Source organism: Neophocaena asiaeorientalis, unplaced genomic scaffold, assembly GCF_003031525.2.
Source record: "Neophocaena asiaeorientalis asiaeorientalis breed wild unplaced genomic scaffold, Neophocaena_asiaeorientalis_V1.1 scaffold110, whole genome shotgun sequence".
Classification (NCBI taxonomy): Eukaryota; Metazoa; Chordata; class Mammalia; order Artiodactyla; family Phocoenidae; genus Neophocaena; species Neophocaena asiaeorientalis.
This window is the reverse complement of record NW_020175053.1, coordinates 1,523,647-1,542,415: the sequence shown is the minus strand read 5'-3', so window position 1 is coordinate 1,542,415 and position 18,769 is coordinate 1,523,647. Positions and strand designations below refer to the sequence as shown.

General features: G+C 38.1%; 1 protein-coding gene across 3 annotated transcripts in view; it reads right to left on the bottom strand.

The window, feature by feature from the left end:
• Nucleotides 1–18,769, bottom strand: part of ARHGAP28 (Rho GTPase activating protein 28) — a 70,057-nt gene that overhangs the window by 29,633 nt on the left and 21,655 nt on the right. For 2 of the 3 annotated variants that reach the window (XR_003005782.1, XM_024763991.1), the window contains exons 4-9: nt 17,392–17,481; nt 9,436–9,520; nt 7,262–7,404; nt 4,829–4,994; nt 4,610–4,701; nt 2,220–2,297 (exon numbers count right to left, since the gene is read on the bottom strand). Coding sequence is in view for 2 of the 3 variants with exons in the window: in XM_024763991.1 (XP_024619759.1) it covers nt 2,220–2,297; nt 4,610–4,701; nt 4,829–4,994; nt 7,262–7,404; nt 9,436–9,520; nt 17,392–17,481 (654 nt within the window). In the remaining variant the exon portion in view is untranslated. The remainder of the gene's footprint in view (nt 1–2,219; nt 2,298–4,609; nt 4,702–4,828; nt 4,995–7,261; nt 7,405–9,435; nt 9,521–17,391; nt 17,482–18,769) is intronic. The other variant, XM_024763990.1, reaches the window with a different exon arrangement.

Sequence of the window (18,769 nt, the reverse complement as noted above, 5' to 3'; positions counted from 1 at the left end):
TTTTTTTTTTTAACTTTCTTTCCCCAAGCACATTCGTAGATGAAAAATTTTTTTAAAGTTTAAAGTTTGAACAAAGAAGAGAAATAAAGGCCCCTTTACTATATCAAGTTACAATGCCTTTCTAACTGCAATACTCCCGTTTCTGTTCACTGGCCCAGAGTTCTTTCACATTGGCTTTCTTGGAGCTCAAACCACGAAAACATCTGGATTACATTTTTCGGACTAATAAGAGATGGAATAAATAGGCTAAAACTACATAAAACCTATTAAGGGCCAAAAGGGACGTTTACCTAAATGTGGTTCAGGAATGCATGTGCCTATTAGAACACGTTAAATGAATTATTGGCCTTTGATAAGTATTTTTCAGTCAAAGATTAGCTAAAGAAAAGCAACTTGTGCTATGATGTTAAAATTCATACACACAAGAAATGTTGTGTAATGTTGTCTCCTTTTGATTATTTTCAAAAATAGAATTTTAAGTCATATCCATTATGTTCCCCCTACACACACACGAACACACACACACACACACACACACACACACACACACAGTAAGAGTCAGTAAGAATATGTGCGAATACAACTTCCCTATTATAGAGGGAGGTTTACAGGGATGGAGTCTAATTCTGTTTAGGAAATTCATTTTCCTGACTTCATTTTGGTTCTCTGACTCTACAGATATAACCACAAAGACTTAACCAAAACTAGTAACAGCTTTTGTCCTCAGATTTAGGATACATTTATTTAGAAGTATATATAAAAAACATACCTGTGAGAACCTGAAACAAAAAGTAGATCCCATTCAGAGAGGACAAACCTTAAGGATCCACTAGGAATTTTCCTGCCTTCCAAACGAACTTGTGCCAGTATTTAGTAATTTCTATTCCCAGGGAAGTCACAGCCCCCCCAAATGCGCTGATCCCTCTGTCACTGGCAAAGTGCAGAGCACTGCTCAGGTCTCCCTTCAAAAAAGAACTGGCTGTTCATCGGCAAAAATGCAGGTAGCTGACTCCCCAGGTGCTGGCACCTTCTGACTGGCCTCAGGCCCTTCCCTGCAGGCAGCCCCAGCAGTGACAGTGCAGCGTGGGGCTGACAGGGCACAGGGAGAGAGTCCCACCTGCACCTGGTCTGAGGCTCAGCCCGCCCAAGCCCACCTCCTCCCCCTTGATCCTTGAGAAGCACGGTCCCTCGATAACCGTCTTCTACTCCTAACTCTGTCCCAACACCTGCTTCCTGGAGCTTCCAATAGACACAGCCTATTTACTCTCAGTTTCCCCTTTGAAAAATATCTCGTCATACGTCTATATGAAAACTCTGAGACTTCTGATACAACTAGAATTTCCCAAAACATGTGCCCAGATGAATTAGTGAAGAGATGCTTTCCTGCCCCTACACAATTCCTTTTACTAGTTCAAACACAACCAAGTTCACTTTTCCCTCTCCCTGAGATTTTTTTTCTCAAGGATTCATTATTGAGAACTGCTCATGTTTCCATGCCCACCCACCAGGGGAATGTACAGGGCAGGGAGGGACGCTTCATTGTGGGGGCACACCGGCACACAAAGTGGGATATCATACTGGAAATTTATGAGAAAAGCTTTTCTTCTCTAACAATTCTATTTTTTTTGCTGTACTTGAAGAGTTTCCCACCATACAGAGGTAGGAAAGTAAAGGAATTCACATTGCATGGGTGGTTTTATATGTAGAAACTAACATTACCTTAAATGGAATTGGGTTTTAGAACTGCTAAGTGAGTGTTCTAGTGGTTACAGCCATTCCTACCAATTCTTATAAGGACTTCCATTAAAAGGAAAGCCAAAGAATGTTTCTAAGTTTGAAGCAATTGACAATGGAAATCAGGGATCATCTAATACTGGCTTAGTGAATTCCATGACTGAGAGGAACACAAAAAAGCTAAACTGTTTAACGCAAAAAACAATGATGGGACATTTCAACTTTACCAAATTAAAGACAAGCAGCAGTTTTTGATAGTGAATTGATGTGTTCTTTCATTGTTGTTGGCTTTTTATTGTTGTTGTTTTAGTTTAAAGGAATACACAACTCAGGATCATGGAACACAGGTATTGAGGAAAGCTCTATAGGGCCAAGTGGTAGTATCAAAAAAACAACAACAAACAACTGGACACACCTGATGCCTGTGTGAACTTGGGTCTAGCTAGCTGAGATCTCTAACGAGGAAGAGAGAAAATGTTTGGTACCTTGACTTTAGCAGTACATCCTGAAAGTCGAAAAATCCCTTCAGATTCCAGACCCGATTCTTCAACTTTCTGAAAGAACTGGAAAGCAATGATACATTACAAAAATAAATACCTCCATATGATTACAAACATTTGAAATAATAATGATGATGAAAACAATCGATACATTACCAAGCATATATACATGCCTGGTACTTGAATGCCTAGTTAAATGTTCACACTATCCCAGGAGGTCGACATTAGTCTCCAATTTGCAAATGAGGAAATGGAGACTTAGAGCTGTTTTCCACTTTCCCCAGGGTCAACCTCAAAAGTAATGGCACCAACTCTCTCAAGCTCGTGCTCTTAACCAAGAAACTGCACTGCCACTTAACTATTTTAAGATCTGATTACTGTATCTCTTTCTGCAGACTGACCAATAAGAAAAGATCCTAAATTTACTATCATTAGTTGCACTATTCTGGCTAAGGAACTATAGGGATTCTCGAAATCTGACCAAGGGATTACATACTGTAAAGGCTTGTAGGTCTCATGAGCTCTCATGGTAATGATGATGGTTTATTATTAAATAATATAAACACTAACGCTGATTGTGCACTTACTGTGTGTCAGATAACATTCTCAGCACTTTACGTACATTAACTTATTTAACCCTCACAATAATCCTATGAGGCGGGTACTAGTGGAATCCCCATTCTACTGCTGAGGAGACTGAGGCACGGAAAGGAGAAAGGATCTGCCCACGTTCACACAGCAAGAGCAGGATCCAGAGTCTCTGCCATTTTCCCTTCATGAAATGATGGCGCCTGGAGCTAAGGTAGCTCCTGTAGGTATGAAGAGAAGTAGATATTTAGGAGGAAGAAACATGTTCATAAGAAAAGACTCTCCCACAGGAGTAGAAGAGCAATGCCTCAAGCTGTCTTAAATGAGGAGCAGTAACTAGAGCTAGCACCCACTGAGATGCTAATACGAGATAAACCCAGATTTAGTTTTAACTAGCACTTATTGTGCACCATCCACGTGCTAGGATTTTGCACCTACTTAACAATATAAATTCTTGTGTTGAATCTTCTCAGTCTTAGATTTTTATGCATTTTCTTCAGACTCTGTCCTTTCACTGGAGGACAAAGGGCATTATTCTGGTTCTAATTCAAGGAACGAAAGGAAATCTTAGAGTCACCATGGATTTGGCCTTGGGTATACATACTGTGTCCCTTTTTGCATCTACCTCTTGTATGTTCTTGGGCAAGTTACCTCACCCTACGATGCCTCCGTTGCCTCACCAGTAGAAGGGAGATGATAACACCGACCTCTTGGGGCTGCTCGGTGCTGTACAGACGTGACAAGGTACAGACAGCCAGGTGCAGGAGAGGTGCCCTACAGACGCACACACTGGGTGTCGCCCGCATCCTCTGGCCCCCTGGTTGCCATCCTCCCTGATCCTATTGGCAGCCAATCAATCACCTGATTTGAGGAGCAGCTCAATTTGAGGTATTGGTAGCAAAATTAAGGAAGATAGTAAAGAGACACAGAATTGTTATTGTGAATAAAGTAAGTATGTTTCCTCACTCAGTATTTTCACATATCATTTAAAAATTGAATTGAAAATTCAACAAGATTTGTGTTTAGGGCTTGGAATTTTACTTGTGCCACCGGATGTCACTGTTGAATAAATACATAATTAAACCAGTGTAAATTGTTGGCTATAAAAAAACGTGACACAAAAGCAAATGAGCCATTAACCAGTGATGGTCACAGAGAAACCACATACAATAGTTCAGGTAATATCAGTTTCAAAACCTCCCAAACCAAAATTCTTCTTTGTGTAAATGGATTGTACCTTCTCAGTCATACCTCAAACACCACCAGAATAAGCTGATTTTTAGACTTTACTTAGCTTTGTCTGGAAAATTCATTTAAACAATTATACATACACATTTAAAGACACCCAACCTGTGATATATCTCAGCAAATACTTGTATGATTAGTAAATGGACTGCTAATAATTAAGTCATCTCTTATACAGGACAGAATAATCAAATACACACACACACACACACAAACACATACATACACACAAATAACATTTTTTAAATATTCAAAGAAATATAAATGAAGGAAGCCATGTGACAGAGCATCTGCACTCATCACCTGATGCTTTATGATCAGACAATGAAACAGGCTCCAGAAGTTCTCAGCAAGGCAGGCATGCCCAAGTGTTTGTGGATGTCATGTGGATGTATGGAGGAAACCCGGAAATCACCAAGGCCCAAGTCCTAATAGGGCTTTAGTGTCTTTAAATCTAGAGGAAAATTCATTAGTGGGTTTACAAATAGCACATTGCAAGCACAGGGCTCTATTAACTCCCCCTTTATTTACATTGAACTCACTTTTTGTAACACAAGGGGAACTTTCACTCCAGCATCTTTCCTTCGGTCATTTTCCAGCAGGACCGTAAGAGGAACTCCAAAAATCCCACTGTCTTCATTGTAAAATAGGTGAGAAAGAAAAAAGAATCAGAAAAGCACCGTCTTATTCCCATGTATCAAAGTCTTAAAGCCAGAATAAGTCTTTTTGTTTTGTTTTGTTTTCAGAATAAGTCTTAATACCTCGTCCTTTTACTTTCTCCGTTTTGTTTCTTTTTAGTTGAATACGAAAGGCATCAAAAAAGGCCGTCAGTTCAATCAGAGAGAGATGGCGGATTTTCTTCATGTCTTCAGCAGACAGATCTCCTGCTTCAGTTAGGCCAAATCTGGTTTTCTGAACAATAAATTTCTAAAATACATATTGAGGATATTTATTTTTTATGGCAAAGGAAAATTATTATACCTTCATTCAAATGCCACCTGGACATTCTAAGTCTGTACAGCAAGACATGCTATTCATTAAAAAAATCTCTGAGGAGCATGCTGCATCCCAGAAAGATTATGAATATGATTTTTAGAACATCTGCAGATCACTACTACACTAAATTGAAACAAAACAGTGATCTGAAGTGTACCATAACGTCATCATCACAACTGTGATGTAAAGAATGTAGGTAATTTCTCAACTGAAACTGATTGCACCTGCTTGCTGAGACAATAGTTATTCTACCTTAAAAATCAAATGTAGGTAATTCAGAATATTCTTAAAAAAGAAAAATGCACAGAAAGTGCCAAATAATTCTACTATCATTTTGAAGCCAATTATATTGTTATATTCTCCATTTCCACACTAGGAAACAAAATACACTAAAAGAACAATAAAAAACCCTTCAACAGTCCGGAAATATTGTGAAGACTATAAGAAGTAAGACCTTTAAAAAACAAGAGATTGTTCTTATAATAAATAACAGAAATATTACATATAAGTAATAATAATAAAATATAAGTATTATATAAGTTAATATATAATTACATAATAAGTAAAATATAAATTTTATATTTAAGTATATATATAAAATCCATAACAAATACTTTGCTCTCAGAAAACCTGGTATTGAAAGAAAATGGCTTAAGTAGAAATATACAATAGTTATTTAAATTACAAAGTTGTAAGTATACATTCTCCATAGGAGTTCCCTAAACTAGAGCTTCCTTGGGATTTTTAAAGCATCTTCCAATTCATTCATTCATTCATTCATTTATTCATTCATTCAACAACTGTTCTTTGAAATTCCAAGCATTTAAAAGCTAAACAACAAAACATAGGGTGTGGTCTGAGGTATACCTTGTGCTATTAAACACTTGGTTATTTTACCTTCTTTCTGAGACCAAGGCCCCACATGACAATAATACATAACAAGAACAGCAACACAACAAGAACTGCAATCATTACTGAGCAATTATTGACACTACGTGCTACACCCTATGCAGAGCTCTTCATGGGAGGCTGCCCTGCACCCAAGGTGAGCCCAAACTCAGGAGGAGACAGACATGATGAGGAGACTGGGGGTCAGCATCCTCTCTTGGACAATTCTCTCCAAAGATTCAGAGGGACTCCCCCTGCAACCAGAGTCCCAGAGCTGGGTTCCCTCTTTTGTCCCAGAATGCCACTGTGCCCTCCGACATAGAGGCTGCATAGGGTCCAGGAGGGGTTTTGAAGATGGACACGTGTAGGTTTAAATTCTGTTTCTGCCTCCTATTAGCTGTGAAGATTTGGATATGTTACTTAGCTTGTTTGGGCCTCAGTTTCCTTAACTGTAAAATGGGAGCAATCACTAGGATGATGAGAACTAGAATACCTACTGCAGTGTCTGGCCCATAGAAGGCTCCTGGTGGGTCTTACAGTTCTTGCCCTGTCCTCTTCCCCTCCGTCACAAGAATGGTCCAGGCCACCTGGGGCAAAGCCTCTGCCTGATTCTAGATGACTCATTCCTCTAGCCCTGACACTGCCTGAGCCCTGCTCATCATGCCTCCAGCCCTGATCAGCACAGAATATTCAGGACTCCACATCTTGAACTCTTCACAAATGCATTGACTGAGTAGCAAATAGATCAGTGTAGCATATTTCCTGTATTGGGCTTTCAGAATATAATTATCCTGGATATACATAATGAGGCTTTCAGGCTAATGAACTATGTAGCTCTACTTTACCATCCCATAATAATATTACAAATTCTTGAATTTATTTTTGATGAGTTTTTAGTGTCTGCCCTATAAGCTCTCACTTCTTATTGTTAATGACTGTGACTTTCTGACATGTGGCTTCTAATGCACAAGTAGGTATACAGTTACAGTTAGAACTGGCATCAACCTATAAGTAAAGTAAGGATAGAAAGTGCATGAAAGCACACAAGCCAAGTGGAAATCCTATTTCATCTATAAAGCAGTACTCAAGCATATACCCTAGCAACTCTTCCTCAACCCAGGGCTGCCAGGTACAGCCAGGCAGGCTGTGTACTGCACAACAAATAATGTCCCTGGTGTGATGCAACACTGATGCCTGGCCTCTCCCCATGCCCTTGTGCACACACAAAGAAATTTTTTTAAAAATCCTAGTTTGTCCCACAGAGAAGTCACAGGAAGCTAGTGGAATAATCATGAAAGGTTTTTACTTACAGGTAAAACATAGTCTTCTTTCTTAAAATCTGACTTCTTCAATTTATTTCTTTTTGGAGCCTCTGTAACCATTTCTGAATAAGATACTTCAAAGGACAGCTCTTCAGCTTGTAGTGGAATGTCCCTTTCCAGATATTCATCATCTAAAGAACAGAGGATGTGGAATATTTAATATGCCATTTAATCAATCAATACCATTTACTGTAAAATAAGCACAAAATGTTTACAAGTTAATCCATAAGCACATTAGAATGTTTACATCCAGGAAAAGCATTAGACTCAGCCAGAATGATTTCAGTTAAGCAATTAATGTAGTGTCATCAGATTTCCACATGAACAAACTTCTATAATCATTATCCAAGCAAACTTTCTATTTAATCTGATGTTTTTAATTTTAGATGTTTATGTCTCATGAAAAGCATTGAAGATTAATTAGAAAGACAAAAATGAAATATTTCTATATATTCTCATGATATTAAAATTAAGTCCATCCAGACCCAACGTTGCTGCTATTGGGGAAGCAAAAGCTTAAAGCAGAGGGAGAAAGGGTGGAGGCCCCACAGGAAATTCCTGCCTACTTTCATTCCTCTTGGGTTTTTCCCAAACTGTGGAAATGTGCCTCTTAAGATTTGTTCAAATTCAGTTTGCTCTTCACTGCTAGATTTGTTCAGGTGAATTAATCCTGATTCTTGTGATTTTGTATCGTTACCTGACCTCGTATGATGCACATTACAAAGCTAAATGGGTGACAAGTACTGTCCCGTATCCATGTTTCTCTCAAGTCTGAAATTAAGACAATAGATTCCTTACCAAAAACAAGTGAAATCATTTGAGTAAACCTAAATCTGATTTTTGACTAAGAGTTTGGCTTGCCATCTTGTTTCATTGCCTGGCAAAACTGTTCATATGTCATGAAAAGAATTATTTGATTACAAAAAAAAGAGCTCATCTCTTTTACCCTCTTCTATAGACAGTGACTAGATGAAAACCAAACAGAACAAAAGGAACAAAAGATAGAAATGACAGAAGACCTAGTTAATCTCAATTAAAAGTTTAACAGAGAAATTTGTAAACCAACAAATTTAAAATTCTAAACAGTTTTACTGAATTAAAACACAATAAATGGATACAGTAAGTACTCAGAAAATAATGAGGGCACAGTTAAGATTTTCACTCGTCATACAGAGGCTTGCATGCAAATCAGAGTAAGATTAATTGTTAAATAAAATGCTAACTTCTTAAGGACCTATGGACAGATTCTTTGGACAGTGTTGATTATACAGGCCGATACTCCAAATCACCAGACTACTCCAGGTAGACTTTTATCTTTTAGTGGTATGAGTTGAACTGAATAACAGTATGGCAGCAAATAGAATGATGTGGAATAATTTACAGCAAATCCATTCTCTTCGATTTTTCTTTTTTTTTGGAAACAGCTTTATTAAAATGTAATCCACATGCCTAGAATTCACTTATTTGAAGTGTATAGTCAACGGTTTTTAGGATATTTGCAGAGTTGTACAACCATCGATCAATTTTAGAACATTTTCATCACCCCAACTTATTTGAGTTTTGAAGCTAATGCTGCAAGTATGGGGTTCTGCTGTATCTCAGAAGACGGTGCATTATTTACGGAAAATTTTGAGGGATCACAAAAGTGTGGCCTAAAGGGGCCTATTTCTAACAAGGAGGATTTGAGATTCCATACTGGGCCCATGCAGAGTATCCAATGCTCAAGTGGAAGAGGCCCATTTAAAAGCTAACCCTGTTACTCTGTATATCACAAGCTGCTCTGCTGCTGCATTTACTTGAGCATAATCAGAGGTTCTTGGAAGCGGTCTGCTTCCTGGTCTGCTTGACACTGTTAAGCAGATCCAGATTACCTGTGAGAGAGGCCCCAAATCAAAGACACTGCCTAAGTGAGTAGTTTCTAAATGATGCCGTGGGAGTAAAGGTGGAAAAGATTCTGCTTCCAATGTGGTTCAATTAGTTTCGTCTGGTATGACAGATGGGCTGTTTGGAGGTGATGGGAGGAGAGGCCCGGGTGACAGAATCAAAAAGGGGAGAAAAAACACATACATTTTGCTTTCAGAAATTCACTTCTCACTGAATTGAGTGCCAGCACAAAAGCAAAAAGACACAGCTTGAGTTCAGTAGGAGTTTGTGTCACTCACCAGTCACTGCGTTCTGCACCGACTGTCCAGGGTCTGCTGAGCCATTGGAATGAGCTGGCACATCTGGAATAGTCTCCAGGATAGACTGTGAAACAAGGGAAGACGAACACAAAACAGCTTATCATAAATACAGTCTACCCTACGTTTCAACCTGATTTATGTTCTGCTGTATATTTGAATTCTTTTCACAAAAAGCAATTCTTGATTCCATGAAGGGCTTGCATCTGATTTCCTTTGTTTTCTCACTCAGTTCACACCTGTACAGCTCACACAGTTTTCTCAAAAGAGAACTAAGTCAAGGTCAAAATAACCACATCTTCTTAAATGTTTGTTGTCATACAGTTCCTAACGTAAAAATTACAATGCTTGATGTCACATAGTTTGATGATTATTATATTTGTTATTCTTGATGCAGCTGGTCACATATTTTGGTCGTAAACTCTAAGTCATGACATAGCTAGATGGTTAGTGACAGGGATGCTGGAGCCAGATTGCTTGGATTCTAATCCTGGTTCTTCCACTTCGTGTGACTTCAAGCAAGTTACAGGACTCTCTATTGCTTAATCTCCTGATCTGTAAAATGAAGATGATAATAGAACATATTTCAACAAGTTATTCTGGATTTTAAATGACTATAAATCACATGGAATAATATCTGGCACATAGTGAGTACTGCATGAGGGCTAGGTACTATTAATATACTCATACATTATTAACTTCTTTGCTAGGAAGTACAGAGTGATAATAACTACCAACAATTTAAGTACGTTTTCTAGTTCAGTGTCCTCTCTTACTTAATTTCCTACTTTCTTCACTGCAATCCTGCCAAAGCACTGCACTCCCCTGCAATGTTATCAGAAGTTGAGTAATTAACTTTGTAGAGCTCTGTAGAGCTTTGTAGAGCTCTAACTCAGGTTGGATGGGTACTAGTAAAAACGTACACACAAATTCTACCATTTCTACCAATATAAATTTTAACGTGGAAGTTATCAGCTGTGAGTATGTGTGAGGGTGAAAATCTGCTATTCCATCAAGAACCTTTTTTATGCTCTTCACACATAAGTCTGTTCTTTTTCCCCCAGAGCCTGATGTCACTCATATTTATTTAGCAATATGAACTGAACACCTGCTTCATGAAAGATCCTTTATTATGTACTACAAATTGCACAAGGGAATCTCGAATGCTGAGCTTTGCGTTCTCTTTTTCCTATTTTATTCCAAAGGAGATAACATATCTTATTGTGTAAACAGAATGTGAATATATTGCCAACTATTAAAACACAGATGCTCAATTATGTAATTGGTGGCTCTAAAAACTAACACTACAGATTAAAGATTACCTATACACTGAAATCCTTAAAAAGATGTGGAACACTTTTCAGTGGTTTCCTTATGTTTTTCTAGAAAGAAATGCTTTATTAAACTTTGTAATAACTCATCTATAGAAGAGAACACTCCTGAAAATTGAGAAACACTCATGTAAGGCTTGAAGCTGATGGCTTGGGATCCTTGAATGGACTAAATGTCAATTTCGTAATCTGTAAAGTGGAGAAGTGCCATCTGCTGTCTGGTTTAACTGGCCCCCAGCCAGTCTATAGTATTGAATGAGGTCCCACTTTTTGTAATATAAATTATTCTGGGACTTTCCTGGGGGAAGCAGAAATTTAAATTGTGACTCTTGCTCTTTAGCTATTTATAATGAGGAGAAGAGAGTAACATTTATGGAACATTATTAAAAGACAATCCACTCTTAAGAGCTAATTTCTATACTACTAGTGTTTACTGGAGAGTAAAGGAGAGGAAAGAGGTGCCACCCAAAAGGTTTCACTGAAGAGGTGGCTGACCTTGCACTGAAACAAGGAATGATGAAAAGGACTTACAAAGGCAGGGAGGAGGGCAAAGCATTCAGGCCAGACATGGAATTATAAATTTCAGGTATGGAAATCTGAAGCATTTTGGCTTCATGAGAGGATCAAGGAGAGCCTGATTTGCCAGGAGTTGAGACAAGTATTAGAAAAATATGAGAAATATGTTAGTCCAGAAGGTTTTGAAAGCCAGGTAGAGATTCTCAGACTTAGACTCATAAGGGTTAAAACACAACACAACAAATAAAAGAACATTCATGTGTTAAAGCAGGGGAATGACTTGGTGAAAATGAAAAGGAAGATCTCTCTGCCAATAAAGGGACCATGAGTTTTGAAACAGGTTGAATGAAAAGTTTCAGTGCTTGGTATTCATAATTTTAAAACATCCACTTACTCATTAAACATATTAATATTAGAATCTTTAAAATGCTTTCACTAGTGATTTTAATGTATTTCAAACATAAATGCCACTCCCATTTAAAACAAACTTCCCTAGCTTGTCCATAATGGATCCTACCATTTCCCGACATGCCCAACCACTAGAGTTTCCCACTGGGGCCTCAGCTGCTTTAGGAGAGGCAAAGCTTCCTAACTACCAACGCTTGCTCTGCTGCCCAAATCCTACTGCACTGGGATTGGAGAGTAAGGGTTGAAGGATTATTATTTTAAATTCCAACATTTAGAAGGTTAGCACTATCTGCTTGAGCTCTCTTAAAACTAGACTTCAACTATCTGATATTTCCTTCACATTAAAGAAACACCATACCAAATATTTTCCGTGTTCATTACTTACAGGAGAAATTCACCGACTCAAAAGATGTTTCTGACCTTCCTGACAGGCTGCTTGGTTTTTTCTCATGGTTTCAATCTATGTGTTATAACTCTATACACTAAATCTGCCTGTGCTTCAGTCATTACAGACAATAAGGCTCCCCATATTCCTCTTCTGCATCTGAGATCAGAACTGATAAATCCACCTCTTGCATCCACTGGGCCAAATTCCCCAGAGATGAACGTATATAAGCCACATTCACTGACAAATACGTAACCAATTTTGAAATAAAAAATATAATAAAAATTACAAAATCTATCCAAATGTGAATTTAAAGGCATTCCGATGCCATCTATGACATCTGAAATTATAAACTAAATATTAAAGACAATGAGAGTAATAAATTCCAAAAATCCATGTGAACAGCCAAAGTATTATTCAGATTACTTCTTAACCTTAAACACAAGTATAATAAAGTTTAAAAATAAATGGACACCAAGCGGGGAAAGCGGCAAGGGGCTGGGGGTGGTGGTGTGATGAACTGGGCGATTGGAATTGACATGTATACACTGATGTGTATAAAACTGATGACTAATAAGAACCTGCTGTATAAAAAAAATAAATAAAATAAAATTCAGGAAAAAAAAAAAGTTGTTGATGTAATGGATAAGTTCCGAGCAAATTCTTCTAAAAAGGGATATTCTGAAATTTTTGTGTCTGACATTAAAATGAGTATATATTTCAAAAAAAAAAAGAAGAAAAATGTTTATAACCCAAGAGACTAGGAAAAATTATCCAAGTAGATCCAAGAATGAACGAAAAAAATTAATAAGGATTAAATAAATTAATACGATAGAAAAAGTAGGCTTAATTAATTAAAGGTAGTGGCTTTAAAAAAAAATACTGCCAACACAGGCAAGTATTTACATTCTGATAGACATAAATTTTAGGAAGAAAAAAGGAGTTAATGGCTACCTTCACAGAAAATTTTTAAATTATGCACCTAAACAAATGTGTGTATGTACATATATATATTTGTGTACATATGTGTTTACACACACACACGCCAACATATATTGAAATTTTAAATGAACTGGATGTTTTGCTAGAACAAATACACATTACCAAATTCATACAAGTTGGGATTGAAAGGAATATAATCCCTAAACCATCTATTGAAAAATTAATCAAAGCATTAGGTCTACAGTGATGCCAGACCTTGGCATAAAACTGTATATAATAGTTTTTACAGATTATATGTGTTTACACCAAAGTTTAATAAATAGCTCCAAAATACTGAAAAAGATTCAAAGTTCTCAACATGTTTGTACCAAGATTAGCATAACTCTGGTAATAACAAAAAGAAATGATATATTATAGGCTAACCCCACTTAGTAGAATAGTGGTTAAAAATGCTAAAATGGTAGCAAATCATATTCAGTAGCATAAGAAAAGAATAATATAACACAAGTAGGGTTTAACTAAGCAATGAAATTATAGTTCAACATTAGAAAAACTTATCAATGTAATTTCCTAAAGTAATTGCCTTTTAAAGAAGAAAAACAATACATTCATTTTAATAGATGATACAATCATTTGATATAACTCAATCTCTACTCCTGATAAAAGTAACTACAAGGCTCAGAAACCCAGAACAAATATTCTTCTTAATAGTGAAACTTAGAAGAATTCATGAGAAAATCAAAAATGTATCAAAAGATCTCCATAATTATTATTCAATGTTATAAGTGCTTGAGGTTGGTTGAATAAGATAAGTAAATAAGATGAATAACTACAATCGTCCCTTGGTATTTATGGGGGATTGGTTCCAGGACCCCCAAGGACACCAAAATCCTCAAATGCTCAAGTCCCTTATACAAAACGTTGTGACGTTTGCATATAACCTATGCATATCCTTCCGTATACTTTAAATCATTTCTAGATTACTTATAACACCTAATACAATGTAAATGCTATGTAAATAGTTGCTGGTGCACAGCAAATTCAAGTTTTGCTTTTTGGAACTTTCTGGGATTTTTTTTTTTCTGAATATTTTCAACCTGCAGTTGGTTGAATCCTAGAATGCAGAACCTAAAAATAAAGAGGGCTAAGTGTATTTTAAAGATTGGGCAAATAAAACTTTCAGTATTTCAGACGATGTCTGCACAAATTATAAAATCAAATGAAAAATTCTAAGAAATAAAAAAAGAATTTTCAGAAAGGAAACTATGAGAGACTTTTGTGAGTAACAAAAATACTTTCCTTCTATATCCACAAACACAGACAAGAAGATACCATGAAAAACCCCTACCATTTAAAATACCAATGAAAGCTATTAAGTTCCTAGTAACTAACAAATGAAAAAATGTGTAGGAAAAAATATGAGAGGAAATTATGAAATTTTATTGAAGGATAGAAGATACAAATGAATGGAAAGACACAATTTTTTCTCAGTGGGAAGATTCAATATTTTAAGATGTGAATTCTCTCCAACAATCTTTAAATTCAATGAAATTCTTAGTGGAGTACTAACAAGATTTTTATTTAATGGGTAGTGATAGCCTCAATGTAAGTTCATCTGAAAGAAAAAAATTTCTGAGAAGAGGAAAGAAAACTTTGATTCTAAACAATGATGGCAAACTTGTAACAAATTTAAATAAACAAAACATAGAGTCATAGTAATTAGGATAGACCCTGTATACGTAGAGAATTCACTTATCATAAAGGTGCAAATCAAACAAGTAAAAAAGATGAAAGAATGAAAAAACAAGATGTTGGTCAAACCAAGGTTATCCCCTTGGAAAAGATAAAGTTAGGTTACCTACTTTATCCCATTCCACAACATAAATGCCAATAGTGAAAGTTGTCAAGAGCCTCTGGAGTCTTGGAGATAACAGTAAATAGTCAGTGAGATTTCCCCTGACAGGCCGGCGAGATTTACCTTTATAGGCATCATGGCCAGGACCCCTGAAGCCCTTGCCTCCACTGCACTGAATCACTGGAAATCCCACCATGTAAAAGAAACTGGGGAACCAAACCGGGGTGCCCATGGCTCCTAATAATCAGGAAGCAGGGAAGTCAAAAATGTGTTTACATCATGGTAAGAAGTTCTAGAATGATTTTCAGTACAGGTGCAGAAAGAGTTAAGTTGGCATCTGTGGGCTACTTTAGCAACTAACCAATTTGTTTAACATTTCAAAGTAAAGATATTATGAGAAACAATCCAAAGTAAGTCACACTAGAAACAGGTTCCAATGAAATTTTTTTGAGTGTCATCACTGCTGAAACTTTTACTTATGTCATTATCAATCAGTTTTCAGAAAAACAAAATGAAAACAAAAACGAAATCTGAGAGACTAACTTACCCCAGGAGGCTCTACCTATAACTGCCATGTAAGATCATTTTCTTTCTCTTACACTGTCAAACTTTCAAGGATCCTATCTGTAGACGACACGTGTTCAATAAAGATTTGGTGAATGAATAAATCAATGAATCAGCAGAGTGAAGAAACAGAAAAACGTCACAAGCATTGTGGTCACAGAGCTGCCATGGAAAAGCCTAGAAAACAGGCCTACCCAACCTCCTCTTCTTTAGCAACTCAACGGTGCAAACACCATTCTTCAAGTTCTGCTTGGTGTGTGCACAGAACTATACACAGTGCTTTCTTGCTGGCTTATAGAACAGGTGAAGCCAGCTAGCGGACAGACGAGAGGCCAGGGACAGGCGCTTTCCAACTACCTAACACTAACACTAACTAGAAAGTGGGGAGAACTGCTGCAGGCATGGAGCAAGACTTGCATTTTAGACAGATGACTTGCAGCCACGGCGAGGATGAGATGGAGGGTATAAGCTAAAGTCCGGGAGATCACTTAGGCGGCTGCTTCAGTAACACAGAAAGATGATGAGTTTCTGTACTAAGGAAGTAGTTGTAGGAAAAGACGGGAGTAGACGTACTCTAGAACTATGTACAAGATAAAGTCAACAGGTGTCAGAGAAGACAGGTAGAGGTGAGGCTAAGACTTAGGGCTGAGTCTTGGGCACATGGGTACCTCCAGCTGAGACTGAAAATGAAGGATCCTGGCAAGGCCTTACTTAGAAGAAGAATCCTCGGTCACAGGGTGCGGGGTGGGTGGACAGCACAACCATGTAAGGTCTACTGTAGGAAACTCCCCATTTCTAGGAGTTACCAGTTTGCAAATGACTTACTTTGTTTTCATCACTAACTGAGGTGAACTGGAGATTATCTCTGAAATAGAGATATTCTCACTTATTTGCATTCCAATGCGTGGTCTTAAATGGGAAAGTAACAGCTGAATTTAAAGCCAGTAGGTCAGAAACTGTGGGTAACCCTTAGCCTATCAGTGCTATAACCTGTAGTGAGTGCTACTGACAAAAATCACTCACATTATTTTATGCTTCTTAAATGATCACTATGAAACAAAACAAAACCACCTCATAACCAAAAATCTAAAAACACAACAGAAAAACTCATTCACATGGGGCTAACAGCATTATCTCCCTGAACAATGGGGGTGACCTGGGAGTGCGTTGTGCATATCAACTACCCGGTATATCAAACTCGACAACAGACAAGAAACTACTGCCCAGGAGGACACTGAATGTGCCCCCTCCATCTGCCCGTCTTGTCATGCTCTTTTGCCTTCCAACAACTTGCCAGTGGAGAACCACTACTTTATCTAACAGGGTCTCTCACTTCTGGTCCATTATGCCACACCCTGCCAGGGCTCCTGCACAGAAACACCAATTGGGGGTTCCCAGTGGAGGTGGGGCGGGGGGAGGAATGACGAGAGTTTGAGACAAAGGAAAGTAGAAGTTCTACTACTCAAGGCCACGTGAGTGAATCTGTCGTAAGTGGAGGGTTTGTTTGGATGAGTCCTGAGATCCAACGCTGGATACACAGGTAATAGTGGGGAGCCTTCAATATCAGGAGGAGGAAATTTTAATTTATCCTGCAGGTAAAAGGACTTCTGAGTTAAGATGGCAGAGTTAGGACAGATCATCTGTATGAACTCAGACAAGGGGACAAAAGTTAACAAATCGATCCATACTTGACGCTCCTAAAGAACACTGCATCAGTATTAATTTATGGAGTCCTCTTTCAAACTGATCTATTCATTCCTCAGTTTTGAGCCTCTTTCTTCCTAATTGTTATAAGGTTGATGGGTCTATTGGCAGCTGTGGTTTCCTCACAGTGTTAGTTCAAGTTTTTCTCATCTGTTTGAAAAAAATTGCTTCTTCTTGCCTTGAATTTGCAATTTTGCCCTGACATGCAATCATCTGGGCATGCAATGACTTACCATGGGGCCACTCCTGGGAACTGCAAAACTCCCTTCTTCATCTTGGGACCCATCTGACAGGGTAGTAATGTTGAAAGATGCATCATCTGGCTAAATGGAGAGATGAAAGCACCATTCTTATTCAGGCAAATACTTTCTAACACGTTTGTGTATTCCACTATGCGTACGTATTTAGATATGTGTGGCAATACACAGAGTTATGACTGCCAGGGCATGGGCAATTGCACCAGCCCTTCAGGGCTCATCACTGCAAACCACCTAAATGCCTGGCCCTCTGACAGACCCTGGTCCTGTGGCAGACACTGCTCTTGTCTGCCACAAATTCCATTTTCCTTAACAATATCTTGGTTTTGTTCCAGGGAGTGAGGTGTTAAACCAGAGAACTTGATTTCCAGGCTTCTTTGCAGCTAAAAGTGATCATGTGACAAGTGTGGTCAATGAGGTGTAAGTGTAATATTAAGAAGAGTGCTTCCAGAAACGTTAAGGCTTTCCTGACCAAAAGGAGTAGGGTCAGCTGCTACATGCTCATGACAGCACTCTAGGTGACAGCCTGGAGTTGCCAGGGATCTTGCTCCAGTGAGGATGATGGATGGCAGAGACGGCTGGGTCTGTGCTAAGGGGCATTACATGGCTGCCCTGCCACACTTGGACCACCCCCTCTTAAGCATCTCCACGTGAAGCAAAGCAACTCCGACTTTTCTATTACATGCAGCCAAACACACACTTGTCTAATCTTATTTTTTTTAAACAGACCCTAGGACTATCTTTCACAGTGATTAGAATTCAATAACAATAGTACCAAATTGTTTTTTCATTTATAAAGCTTGAAGTAGATTTTTGCTTTAGTGTACAAGGGCATTACTGAAATTTAAGAAATGAATATTCTTTTCTTTACTGAAGGAACCTTATGGCAAAATCGAATATATTCGATACTTATAAAAACATATGATATTTTGTTTTTTAAAAAACTGTCACTCATCTTTCTTGACCACATTTTCTAAATTTTCTATAGATGGTATGTGTTACTTTATAAAATAAACATAGGACGCTTGGGCTTCCCTGGTGGCGCAGTGGTTGAGAGTCCGCCTGCTGATGCAGGGGACACGGGTTCATGCCCCAGTCCAGGAAGATCCCACATGCCGCAGAGCGGCTGGGCCCATGAACCATGGCCGCTGAGCCTGCGCGTCTGGAGCCTGTGCTCCGCAATGGGAGAGGCCACAACAGTGAGAGGCCAGCGTACCCCAAAAAAACCCATAGGACTCTTTTTTCTTTAAAGGAACAAATAGAACAAAAGATCTAGCACAAGAAATTTAAGTCAAGATGGCAAGCTGACAATCACCTAACTCCCCTCACCCCAAATCACTAAAAATGGCAGAAA